Source organism: Eubalaena glacialis, chromosome 1 (genome assembly GCF_028564815.1).
Source record: "Eubalaena glacialis isolate mEubGla1 chromosome 1, mEubGla1.1.hap2.+ XY, whole genome shotgun sequence".
NCBI lineage: Eukaryota > Metazoa > Chordata > Mammalia > Artiodactyla > Balaenidae > Eubalaena > Eubalaena glacialis.
In genome coordinates this window covers 88,705,406-88,717,867 of record NC_083716.1, presented here as the reverse complement: position 1 = coordinate 88,717,867, position 12,462 = coordinate 88,705,406, and the positions used below count along the sequence as shown (strand labels likewise).

The 12,462-nt window shown below is 41.4% G+C and overlaps 1 protein-coding gene across 7 annotated transcripts in view; it reads right to left on the bottom strand.

Annotated features, from left to right (window-relative positions):
• SIPA1L2 (signal induced proliferation associated 1 like 2) overlaps nt 1-12,462 on the bottom strand; it is a 220,286-nt gene that overhangs the window by 42,742 nt on the left and 165,082 nt on the right. For all 7 annotated transcript variants that reach the window (XR_009699556.1, XM_061182463.1, XM_061182497.1 and 4 more), the window contains exon 9: nt 11,918-12,192. Coding sequence is in view for 6 of the 7 variants with exons in the window: in XM_061182463.1 (XP_061038446.1) it covers nt 11,918-12,192 (275 nt within the window). In the remaining variant the exon portion in view is untranslated. The remainder of the gene's footprint in view (nt 1-11,917; nt 12,193-12,462) is intronic.

The following is a 12,462-nucleotide window of genomic DNA, read 5'->3' as shown; positions in this document are numbered from 1 at the left end:
AGAGAGAGAAAAAGGTGGGAAGAAATGATTAAGAAATAATACAAGAAAATTTCCAGAACTAAAAGATAGGTAAAACCAGATTTGATGGTCTCTAATAGAAGGAATGAAAAAAAGGTCCGTATCAAGACGTATTATTGTGGAATTCAGAGTCCTGCGTTAAAGCAGAGACCCTAAGTGTCTGGTGCAGGGCCCACACAAAGGCCTGGGTCACTGAACGGTCCATTCTTCTCAACAGCAGTGCTGGGTGAAAGGTTCTCACCTGTCAAATCGACTACTTGGAGCTTGGGACGGAGAGAGGGATAGAAACCAAAAACAATGCTCTGCTTTTTGGCTTGAGAAACCAAACGGATGGTGGTGCCACCCTTTGAGAATAGAAGAAATGAACTGAATAAAGCATCCTAAGGAGATACGTATGCCTGTTACACAGAATGGGGCAGGGATTATCTCTTTACCAGTAAACTTGACTTCCTATCATTTATTTTAACTCTCCTTCCCCCAAAGCAAAATTCACCTCTCTTTACCTAAGCAAGTTTAAATTACTCTTGATTTACTGAATGTGCTAAGTTACTGGTCAAATTTAATAAGTCGAGATTTACATTGGATTGCATTTTTTTAAATAAAATGCCAAGACGCTACAATTTTTTGCTCACGGACTTATATTGTTTCCAAGTGTTTTTCTATTTAACTAGATACCACATCCCCTGGGACTACTGACTCGTGCATATGGCCAATGACGTAATCAGAAATCATAAAGGTGGGATATTAGTATACATCAAAACAGCAAGAAAACCAACTCTGGTAGTCCCCTGGAACCGATGTTGTAAGCAACTCACTGGATGTTCAGGTGAACCTCAGGCTTCGGTGTCTCAAAGGCTGAAGCTGTCTGAATCGTCCAAGTCAAGGAATCTCTAACAGAGACCAACCAAAGTGACAGGTCCCGGAGTTATGTTTTGAATGAAAGGCACATGAACCTTGAATCCTAGGGACTAAAGGGCACCTTGCATTTCCAGTGTTTGTTTGGGTTCCCAGTTGATTGGGTTTGGTTTTAAAAAAAGAATGAGGGGCTTCCCTGGTGGCGCAGCGGTTAAGAATCCGCCTGCCAATGCAGGGGACACGGGTTCGAGCCCTGGTCCGGGAAGATCCCACATGCTGCGGAGCAACTGGGCCCGTGCTCCACAACTACTGAGCCTGTGCTCTAGAGCCTGCGAGCCACAACTACTGAAGCCCGCGCGCCACAACTACTGAAGCCTGCGCGCCTAGAGCCCGTGCTCTGCAATAAGAGAAGCCACCGCAATGAGAAGCCCACACACCGCAACGAAAAGTAGCCCCCGCGTAGCAACGAAGACCCAACGCGGCCAAAAATAAAAATAAATAAAACAAATAAATTTATTAAAAAACTTAAAAAATAAAAAAAATTAAAAGAAAGAATGAGAAAAGAGAAGACAGATGGCTGGGTAGTATGGTGTCTTTAATTCATGCTCATAGATTGCAGTCTTCAGTAAGATGCTGTAATTTAGCTTCAATCTCGGATGAAAAAAAATGTTATATAAATGCATAATCATGACTAATATTTGAGAGACCGCTGACAAAAACTTGTGCCATGCATTAGGTTGAAGAGAGAATCAGGGCTGAATATTTCATTTCCAACCTCTTGCACAAGGTCATATGTAAATGATCTTTTAATACTAAACATGGGCATTCTTTTGCCCTAATAAAAATCAGCTTATAGAATGACTTTATTTTAAAATCAAAATTAATTCTGTTATGACACTTTTACAGTAACTACTCTTACAAAAGAGATTTTTGCTTTGTTCACTTCTATGACCAAGACATCCAATAAACACCACTAATTATAACATATCATCAAACCTAGTCAAACTCAGCTCTGCTCCAGAAGTATGAGGAAGTCCTTGAAGGAGACATATGGAAATTCAACCAATTTTTAGGGAAATGGGAAGAGGTGTAGAGTAAGAATTACAAATCAGTCTGCAGAGGCACTCATGCTGCAGCAGGTGTCAGGAACTGCACCTGCCCGTGAGCACACTTCTCTCTCCCCCTTGGGGGGCCGGAGCACAGGACGCCAGGCAAGATCTCAGCTCATCTGAGCATCCAACCTGGCACTTCTGTGAAGGGCACACGGCACACATTTCTGGGAAGTAAAGGCCAATTCAAACCCAAACTGACCAAGTGCAAAAAAGACCCAGCACAAGAAGTCATTCCCGAACAAGTGAGCTGCTAATCTTGTGTGCAACTGAACCATTTTTTGAAGAGAAGACTTAGGTCTTTTGCTTTCCCGCATTCGTGTAGAAATCCAGACCTCACTGATAAATGTGCTCCATCTCCTTTCAACATACCAAATCGAGTCAATGGATGTGAGTGGCATTTCTAGCTTCTGGCACCATTTTTACGGTGTTCTTGCCAAAAGGAGGCACTCAAAGACTTAGCTAAGGCTGGGGGATCACTAACGTGTGGGCAGTGACACGACTTCCTCTTTGCTCAATAAGAAACATCATCTACTTACGCTGCTAATTACCATGCTAGGTAGAGATCAATACAAACTCAGCTTCGGGGATCAAAATAAACGTAATTTTTAACATTGCTTGTCTAGCCAGTAACTTCTCTGAGGCTAATAATCTCTCTCAGTCGTCTATCCTGGAAGGGAAAACATTCTGTAGACCAAGAACATCATAAAAAACGTGCCGGTTAAAAATGTGACACTACAAAACTGTAAGAATAACAAGTGGTTCCGTGAGTTGCAGCCCTCAGAGGATCTTACGTTTGACTGCTTTAATCTGACAAACAATCCCGTTGTCCTTCTAAACCTGGCACTGTGGACTCCGCAGGATGGCTTATTCCTGTACGAGGGACACTCAGTGACTTCCTCACATCCATACGCATCTGTGTTCTCCTCTGCTTCCGGAAGCTCCCGAGACCAGGGTTTCCCACCTGTAGATTTCTAATCTGTGGCTGCTCCCACATCCCAGCTTCTGGGCACGGCCAGCGCAAAGGTGGTGTCCTCTCTATTCACAGCTAACAGGCACCCACGCTCACTGCCCAGCACTGTAGCTACAGACGCACAACTTCAGAGACACCAGCAAGGTCCCCAAGATGGCATCATTCCTTTCAAAGGACACCTCCAGTTTCCCAGAAGCACCCTCCATTTAGCATCAATAAATGGGCGCTTGAAGCAGAATCACTGCTGGCCAGGTTGTGGACTCAGCTCTTTAAAGAAGCCATTCAGCCTCAGCAGCCTGACCATCAGGACCATCACTGTCTGAGCCCAGCCAAGCTGCAGTGTTCTCTATTCACTCCCAGCAGGAACTCTCTACACCAATCAAACTGTTCTCCACTGAAGAGAGAAGTCTATGCCCTGGGCTCAAAACCCAGACCTGCCAACGTGTAGCTCAGAAAGGGGACAATCTCTTTGGACCCACGTTTCTCCTCCTGCAAGCGGAATAGTGACAGCAGAGGGTGTGTCGATATTAAATTATACGAAGTATGCAAGCTTCCCAAAGTAACAGCTTCAAAGAAAGAAGTTAGTTTCAAACGGATACTATTAATTTTTGCTTCTATAGAGACAGTCAATATAAAACAGCAAAAGGTCCATACACTTTCCTGAAAGTTCTTTCTAGATAATATATATTTATAGAATTCTAGAATTGTAAAGTTTAACTTAATGTAACAATCGGAAGTGCAGAAAAGTTTAGAGCTGTAAAATTCCCTTCCTGTACATTCATCTGTAGAACAATGCATCATTATCCCGTTACTTTCTTCTTTCATCTTATATCAAAGTAGGACCCGTGACTTTCAAAAACGAAGAAAGGGGAAATGTCCTAGAGATGATAAATAGGGATAAATACTTTTGAAGAGTAACAACAACAATAACAAAAAAAAAACCCCAAACCTCGAGAACTGAGAAAGTTTAAAGGAACGAGATGTATTCTTTTTGTTCAAAAAAGTTGAATAAATTAGCAGGACGTGGAGTGGGTAAACCATGGACCCACAGCACAGCTTAATCATGTAATTACAACTTGCATTTACTCTGAAATTGCCTGTTGGTTTCACTTTGTTTGGTGGCATCACAGCGAACCTTCACCTGAACTCACTAATCTAGTGACGTCTTCCAACATATTGCGATGTTATCCGTTACTTCTAACCCACACTTCCCTTGTATGACACTTTACAGGTTTCCACCTACACTACACCATTTCAATTTCACAAAAATGTCTGAGGCAGTACAAAGGACGTGTCCAATTTTCAGAAGGCTCAGAGACTTTGGAAAGGTGAGACAGCTTTCACCCTGGAACCGGGAAGCTGACTCCTAGCTCGGTACTCTTTCCAAAACACATGCCCATCTCCTTAGGAAACTATCAAAGAACAGTTAATGAGGCCCACATCCTGTCAGTTTCCACTAGGACCTGAAGGAGTCTTTGGAAACAAAGGCAGATAGATCCCCTCAAACGAACTACCTGCTTCTTTTATATTATGCACTTTGTCAAAGAGCCCTCATAGCCCTAGGGATTGAAGTAATCACCGATATTTTAATCATTTTAATGTCTGTTATGCTAATAGCCTGCTAACAGCTAAAAGACTCTTTCCAAATTATCCAACAAGGTGATAGGGATAATTGGGGCTCATTCACTCGAATCACAAACTCTTTCTGCTGCATAAAAAAATTAAACGCTTCCAATAGGGGAATAACTTCCTGTAAAGGTAAGGGCAGTGTCATATCTGAAATAGGCACTAAATGAAATATTAATTCACTTTTCTACCAATTTCCTTAATTTAAGATTAAAAAAGACACCTAGACTACAGATAGTAAAAGAGACATCTAGACCAGAAACCCACTTGACCAAGCCCTTTGAATAAAGGTCTTTGAATTGAAAAGGTGCGTGTCTATTACACGGGAAGTGAGGCTGGCTGGTACTGAGTAATTCATCAGCTTCCAGGCCTTTCTTTCTCACCAGACACGGGGTGGGATGTGCCTTCACCCTCTGCACCCCAGTACCTAACACAGCATTCGACTTAAAACAGGGCCAAACAGTTCTTTGTGAAGGCAACCACTTCCTTTTTTTTTTTTTTCCTTAGAAAGTTAGTTGAGGAAAAACATTCTATTACATTATATACTTCACAGTTCAACAGAGGACTCAACAGCTATGTGACACCTGATTTTTGATGAATATATTTCCACGAGAGCGCATATTCACCGGCTGTCCATCACCACTGCGCAGTGTCACTAGCCAAGCATGAGACGGTTACTTGCCTAACGGACAGAAAGCTCTTGCTTTACTGTCCCCCTTCGCATCCTGGTCACCGTGTCAATGTCACAACATCTCAAACTGCCAAAAAAGCAGAGGCACTAAGGTGTAGATGACTGACGGGAGAGGGTGGGAGTGTTTTCAGCACTGAGATACTTATTCTCCAGATATAAGCTCTTGCTCTAGTTTGAGAAAGCCATTTTTAAGTAGCAAAAATATAAATGGGAAGTCCTGTACTTTAGAATGCCACACAGACAAAAAGGAGCCCAGGGATGTAAAGATTATGCCTGTCCTTTCCATTTTTAACAGCCCTGGTGCCCTGCAGCTTCTGGCACAAACTACTGCAGAATGACAGAATGAATGAAAGAAGTGAATGCATAGTAAACGTAAGGCAACCTACCTAACGTTCGTTCTGTAACTCCATGTTTATATTCTAGGAGGGATAAGATAATTCAAACATTATGTTGGAGGACTGGGCAGAGGACCCAGAATTGTGACTGTGCTTCAGGTTACTTTGGGAACCTCAAGTTCCATATTTTTTTCATAGTTCACATTAAAATTCATAACTTGAGGGCCCATGAGACAATACCAGATGGAACTGATTTTTCTTATCTATACACATAAATTGGAACCCTAATCTAAAACCTCACTTTAATCCAGATTACAACACACTCTATCTATCTATCTATCTATCTATCTATCTATCTATCTATCTATCTATCTATCTATCAACTGCTAATCTGACAAAATTGAGTTTTCCTTCCCATTTCTATTTCCACGTCCCCCTCTGCGTACTTTGGGGAGTTGAACGGTCATGGCAACCGGCAGCCAAACAGAAGACAAGAACATACAGCTTCAATTTTATAGAATGATCAGAGAGCAACAATTTAAAGTCATGACAACATGAGATAATTTCCACTGTTTTGCATTATATAGAAAAATATGCCTTGGATAGTATGTCAACAAAGTATGAAAAATCACACAAAACAGATGCACCACAGCATGGAATTTCATTTCCATTTTTATTGGACATATTTACTAAATCACTCACATTGTATAAGAACTCATGCATAACTCTGATGAGTTGCTACTTCCTTTATATCAGCCTTTTAAGTCGATGTGCTTTCCTTAAAATGACATTGATAAAATGTCAGTCACCTTTGAAGGCTAGGGGCTGGGGCCATGCCCTGCCTTGCAAAACCAAGGAATGCTTAATTAAGAGTCTTAAAAACTGTTCTTCATCTTTGCCACAGAGACTGTCTGCTTGGGAAATGTCCTTGCTCCCTTTCAAACCTCATTTCCATTTGAAGAGTGCTATTCCCTAACTGCTTCTGGCCACTCATTCCCAATCTCTATGCAGCCTCTCCCGGATCCATTCCCAGCACGAGATCAGTTAATAAGCATTCCCAAAGGGAACCTTCCCTGCTTGGTGTTCTCTGGGACTCCACAAGGAAAATAAAATATGGCTCTGTTTTCCTTTCAAGCCAAGGGACAGCTGAGCTATCATCACTCTGAGGCTTGAGAATGGGACTTCAAAATGCGGGGTGCCTTTTGATTCCACATAAATACTTCCCCAGCTAAAGACTTCATTTAATCCAGCAGCTTCTGAGTCATAAGCAAACACCTTCTGACCTGCGGACAACTAGGAGTGAGTCCATTAAATGACAGGCCTCTCCCACTGCTGACAGAAGCAGACGGGCTCCGAGGAGAACTACCTCTCCCTGATATCCCGCAGGACAAAAAAAAGCTGATAATGAAAAAATGAATTGAAGCATTTTTCACTCTTTTATTCACAATGTTTACGAAGACTGAAATATCTTGTAATTCATTAACTTGGCCATTTTGCTAGTCTTTATGGCTATTATATTAAAGACAACGTAAAAGGAAAAATTACATACACACGTCCATTAAATGAATGTTTTCTTCTGACTGCCTCCCTGACAAGGCCTAAGAGCCAATTTGTGAAAGATGGGGTCATTTTCCACGCCACAAATCAAATGTGTAGTTTTACCTGGAGGAATCTCTTTGTATATTTTGCTGTAGGAGTAATGGTACTAAGTGATATTTCGTTTAAAAGGTTTGGACTTTATCAACAAGGACCCACTGTATAGCACAGGGAACTCTACTAAATAGTCTGTAATAACCTACATGGGAAAAGAATATGAAAAAGAATGGATATACATATATGTATAACTGAATCACTTTGCTGTACACCTGAAACTAATACAACATTGTAAATCAACTATACTCCAATATAAAATAAAAATTTAAAAAAAAAGTTTGTACTTTAATTTTCAAAATGAGCAAAGTGCTGCTCATTTCTTCTTTTACACCCTCCTCTACAATTTCTTTAAAAAATCTAATAATGCAGAAGGCTAAACTTGCTTAGAGTGGGGAGGAAACGTAAAATGACGTTTCACATAAAAGACCCCAAAAAGCCAAAACAATCTTGAGAAAGAAAGATGGAGCTGAAAGAATCAGGCTCCCGGACTTCAGACTATACTACAAAGCTACAGTAATCAAGACAGCATGGTACTGACACAAAAACAGAAATATAGATCAATGGAACAGGATAGAAAGCCTAGAGATAAACCCGCACATATGGTTACCTTATCTTTGATAAAGGAGGCAAGAGTATACAATGGAGAAAAGACAGCCTCTTCAATAAGTGGTGCTGGGAAAACTGGACAGCTACATGTAAAAGAATGAAATTACAACACTTCCTAACACCATACACAAAAATAAACTCAAAATGGATTGAAGACCTAAATGTAAGGCCAGACACTATAAAACACTTAGAGGAAAACATAGGCAGAACACTCTATGACATAAATCACAGCAAGATCCTTTTTGACCCACCTCCCAGAGAAATGGAAATAAAAACAAAAATAAACAAATGGGACCTAATGAAACTTAAAAGCTTTTGCACAGCAAAGGAAACCATAAACAAGACGAAAAGACAACCCTCAGAATGGGAGAAAATATTTGCAAACGAAGCAACTGACAAAGGATTAATCTCCAAAATATACAAGCAGCTCATGCAGCTCAATATCAAAAAAACAAACGACCCAATCCAAAAATGGGCAGAAGACCTAAATAGACATTTCTCCAAAGAAGATATACAGATTGCCAACAAACACGTGAAAAGATGCTCAACATCACTAATCATTAGAGAAATGCAAATCAAAACTACAATGAGGTATCACCTCACACTGGTCAGAATGGCCATCATCAAAAAACCTACAAACAATAAATGCTGGAGAGGGTGTGGAGAAAAGGGAACGCTCTTGCACTGTTGGTGGGAATGTAAATTGATACAGCCACTATGGAGAACAGTATGGAGGTTCCTTACAAAACTAAAAATAGAACTACCATATGACCCAGCAATCCCACCACTGGGCATATACCCTGAGAAAACCATCATTCAAAAAGAGACATGTACCACAATGTTCATTGCAGCACTATGTACAATAGCCAGGACATGGAAGCAACCTAAGTATCCATCGACAGATGAATGGATAAAGAAAATGTGGCACATATATACAAGGAATATTACTCAGCCATAAAAAGAAACGAAATTGAGTTATTTGTAGTGAGGTGGATGGACCTAGAGTCTGTCATACAGAGTGAAGAAAGTCAGAAAGAGAAAAACAAATACCGTATGCTAACATATATATATGGAATCTGAAAAAAAAAAAAAAAGGTTCTGATGAACCTAGGGGCAGGACAGGAATAAAGACACAGATGTAGAGAATGGACTTGAGGACACGGGGAGGGGGAAGGGTAAGATGGGATGAAGTGAGAGAGTGGCATGGACTTATATATACTACCAAATGTAAAATAGATAGCTAGTGGGAAGCAGCCACATAGCACAGGGAGATCAGCTCGGTGCTTTGTGACCACCTAGAGGGGTGGGATAGGGAGGGTGGGAGGGAGACGCAATAGGGAGGGGATATGGGGATATACGTATGCATATAGCTGATTCACTTTGTTATACAGCAGAAACTAACACAACACTGTAAAGCAATTATACTCCAATAAGGATGTTAAAAATAACGAAACAAACAAACAAAAATGACGTTTCACACTCAACATCACAGTCTAAAGCAAACGGCTGTCACTGCACGGATGACTTCCGGTGCGTGATGCGAGGCTGCCGGACAGCAGTGAGCACTTTTATCCGGGTGCTCAGAGAGTCGCAGGCAGAACCAGGATCCAAAACTAACAAAAATGTGGGTTTGCAAATTTACAAATTCAAATTCTCAGAAAATTGGAAGGCTGAATTGAAAGCATTTCAAATGATACATGCTAGGCTTAAAAGCTTCCTGGCTTCTGGAAATGTGGGTGACAGGCAGGCCAATTCTGGAGTGTTTACTACCAGGTGATCAGCTAGTTCTAATCCTGGCTAAGGTTAAAAAATATAGAAGACGGTTATTCCAGATTGAACGGGAGAAAAATCTGCATCTTCAGGGAATGACATTAAGGATACTCTGAGGAGACAAAGGCAAAATCTCTAAATATCTTGAATAGCTTCGATAAGAGAATTTGCATTTAAAACAAAGAAAGAATTAATTATGTGCAGACCAAAGCAGATAACGTGCCCTTAGATAAAAAAAATAACAGGCGGGACTTTTAAATGGTAGTTTTTGTTTGTTCATTTGCTTTAGCTGAAAAACAATTCCGTATTTCTTAGGAGATTCTATTTTTCTAAATCATATGTTTTAAATATCAAATATAATGATAACTTCAACATTTTTATTAAGCAGATCTCTTGAAAGCTTCAAAGAAATGTCTTACTGAGTAACAGGAGACCAAAACTAAAAATAGGAGAGAAATGTTGTTTTTTAATTTTGGGAGAACATGGTAACAGTTTTGTCTAATTCTACAGAAGTAAGCAGCCTCTAAGACAGATGAAAAGACTTGATTCTCACCACAAAATTTACAAACCTATAACTCTAGCCAATGAAGAAAGAAATTTATCTTATGGAAAAATTTCTAATAACTGGTTTAAAATTTATTTTAAAAGACTAACACTTACAAAATTATTTTAGTTTCAAAGTTTAAAGGATTTGTTTTCTGTTATTTCCAAGGCTCATTTTTAAGAAAGTAATTTTTGTCTCTGATTTTCTTGTACGCATACCACCATGAGTGATTCATGGGATTCTTGAGGAGCAAATGGGTTTAATGGGACAGAATCCTGCAAGGCAACAAGAAACACCTTGGGTATTTCCTGTGACATGCGGCTACTACTCTCAAGAAGAATTTCAGCTCGTTAACTTTTATTCTGTAAACTTACTGCGCAGATAGAGGAAACAAGACCATAGAAAGTCAAGCAGGAGGCAAATGGTAAGATAACCAATAGAAACACACTTTTGCAAAATTTTGCACATTAACCAGAGAGGAAGGTGGTATACCATTGGTTTGTTTTCTAAAAAAGACCATGGTTTAGAGCTCCTCTATCCAATATGACAGCCACGAGCCAGATGTGGCTAACTGAATCTTAATTCGTTCGTTAAAATGAAAACTCCTTTTCCTCAGTCACACTAGCCACATTTCAAGTGTGTGCTACCCATGTGGCTGGTGGCCACCGTTTGGATGGTACAGATATGGAACATGTCATCAGAGAAAGTGCGACTGGACGGTGCTGGTTTGGAGGATGGACAAAGGAGATGGACAGGGTAGAAAGAGTGACCTCAGTTACTACAGAAGATCAGAAAGTGGGCACAGTCACCTTGCTATCTTTGAGTAAGGATTTCTTTTACGGCATGAAAAAATTCAAATGTATATCCTAAAGTTTTAGTTTATTTTTCTTTTAACTAAAATGAGTAAGGTGTTGATCATGCCAGAAGGTGCCAAGTGCCTTACACATTATCGCCTTATTTAATCTTCATCACACAGTACGAGGTAGGCAATATTATAATGCCATCTTACAGATACTAAGGGAAGCTTAGAGAGAGCACGTGACCCACCCAAGATCACACAGCTAACGCCTGGATTCCAAGCATGCTTCATCCCTCCAAAGCCAGGGCTCTCGGCCAGCCAGTAGGGAACTGCATTTGAGACAGAGGCAGAGAAAATGCACTCCAGATACCACTATAGACACTGCTGCACAACAGGGGCCAAGGCCAGGTGGGCGGCTTGTTCTTAGTGAGAGTTCTTTCTCCCCTTGGCCTAATACTTCCTTGATATTGAGCGTGAGAACTTTCTATTGACAATGGAATGGTGTCACTTTCGAATCCCATTCTTGTCTCTACCCCCCACCCATCCACTCTGAGCTTTCCAAGTCCAGCCACTTCTTCTCCTAGGTTTCCCATGACAGCTTAGGAGAAAGCCCTGGACCAGTTCAACCAGAATGGAGTGGTCACCAAACAGTGTATCTGATGTCCCGATATTCCTCCACACATTGATCTCCTAAATCAATGAGATCTCTTAAATATCCTGTTAACCAATGACTTCAACGTCCCAACAAAATGCTTAGAAAATGACAGTTTATCATTTATTATATACTAATGACTTTTTTAAAGCTCTTTGAAGTTGCCCGAATGGTTGACATCCAGACAACTTAGGTGGAAGGTGCACGTGACCACACTTTCTGAGGACCTTGCAGGATAGCACCTGCCACAGAGGCCAAGGAGGAGCGAGTGTGGATGAGAGCCTACCTCCGAGGTGAGCCATCGTCATGGGGCTGGATGATGACCACCTTCACAGTCACCGAGGTCCGGAGAAGGTCGATCATCTGCTCGTGTGTCAGCGTGGCCACGGCCACCTTGCAGATCTCCACCAGGCGGCTCCCCTGGCGAAGGCCGGCCTTCCACGCAAAACCGAAAGGTTCCACGTCTGCGACGATTCCTTCGAAGTTCACGTGGAAGCCCAGCTGGCCCAGCCCGTTCCTCCTCAGGGTCATTTCCACAGTCTCGCAGCCCCTGGTCACGATCTAAGGGGGAAGGGGACCGTGAGGGGTGGCGCTGCGGGGGGCACACATCCCAGTGACAAGATGACAAGACAAGGACACGGTTCAATCCAGACTTTACCGTAATTACCCCTGGCATCAGGCGCAATGAAAATAACAAAAGTAAAATGAAGGTTTCATTCTTCAAAGGCAAACCAGATACAGGCGTCCTGCTTTTTCCTAGAAGCCACTGACACAGAGCCTGTGAGCTTAAGACGGGCTCTGATAACTACCCCCTCTCCTTTCTACGTCACC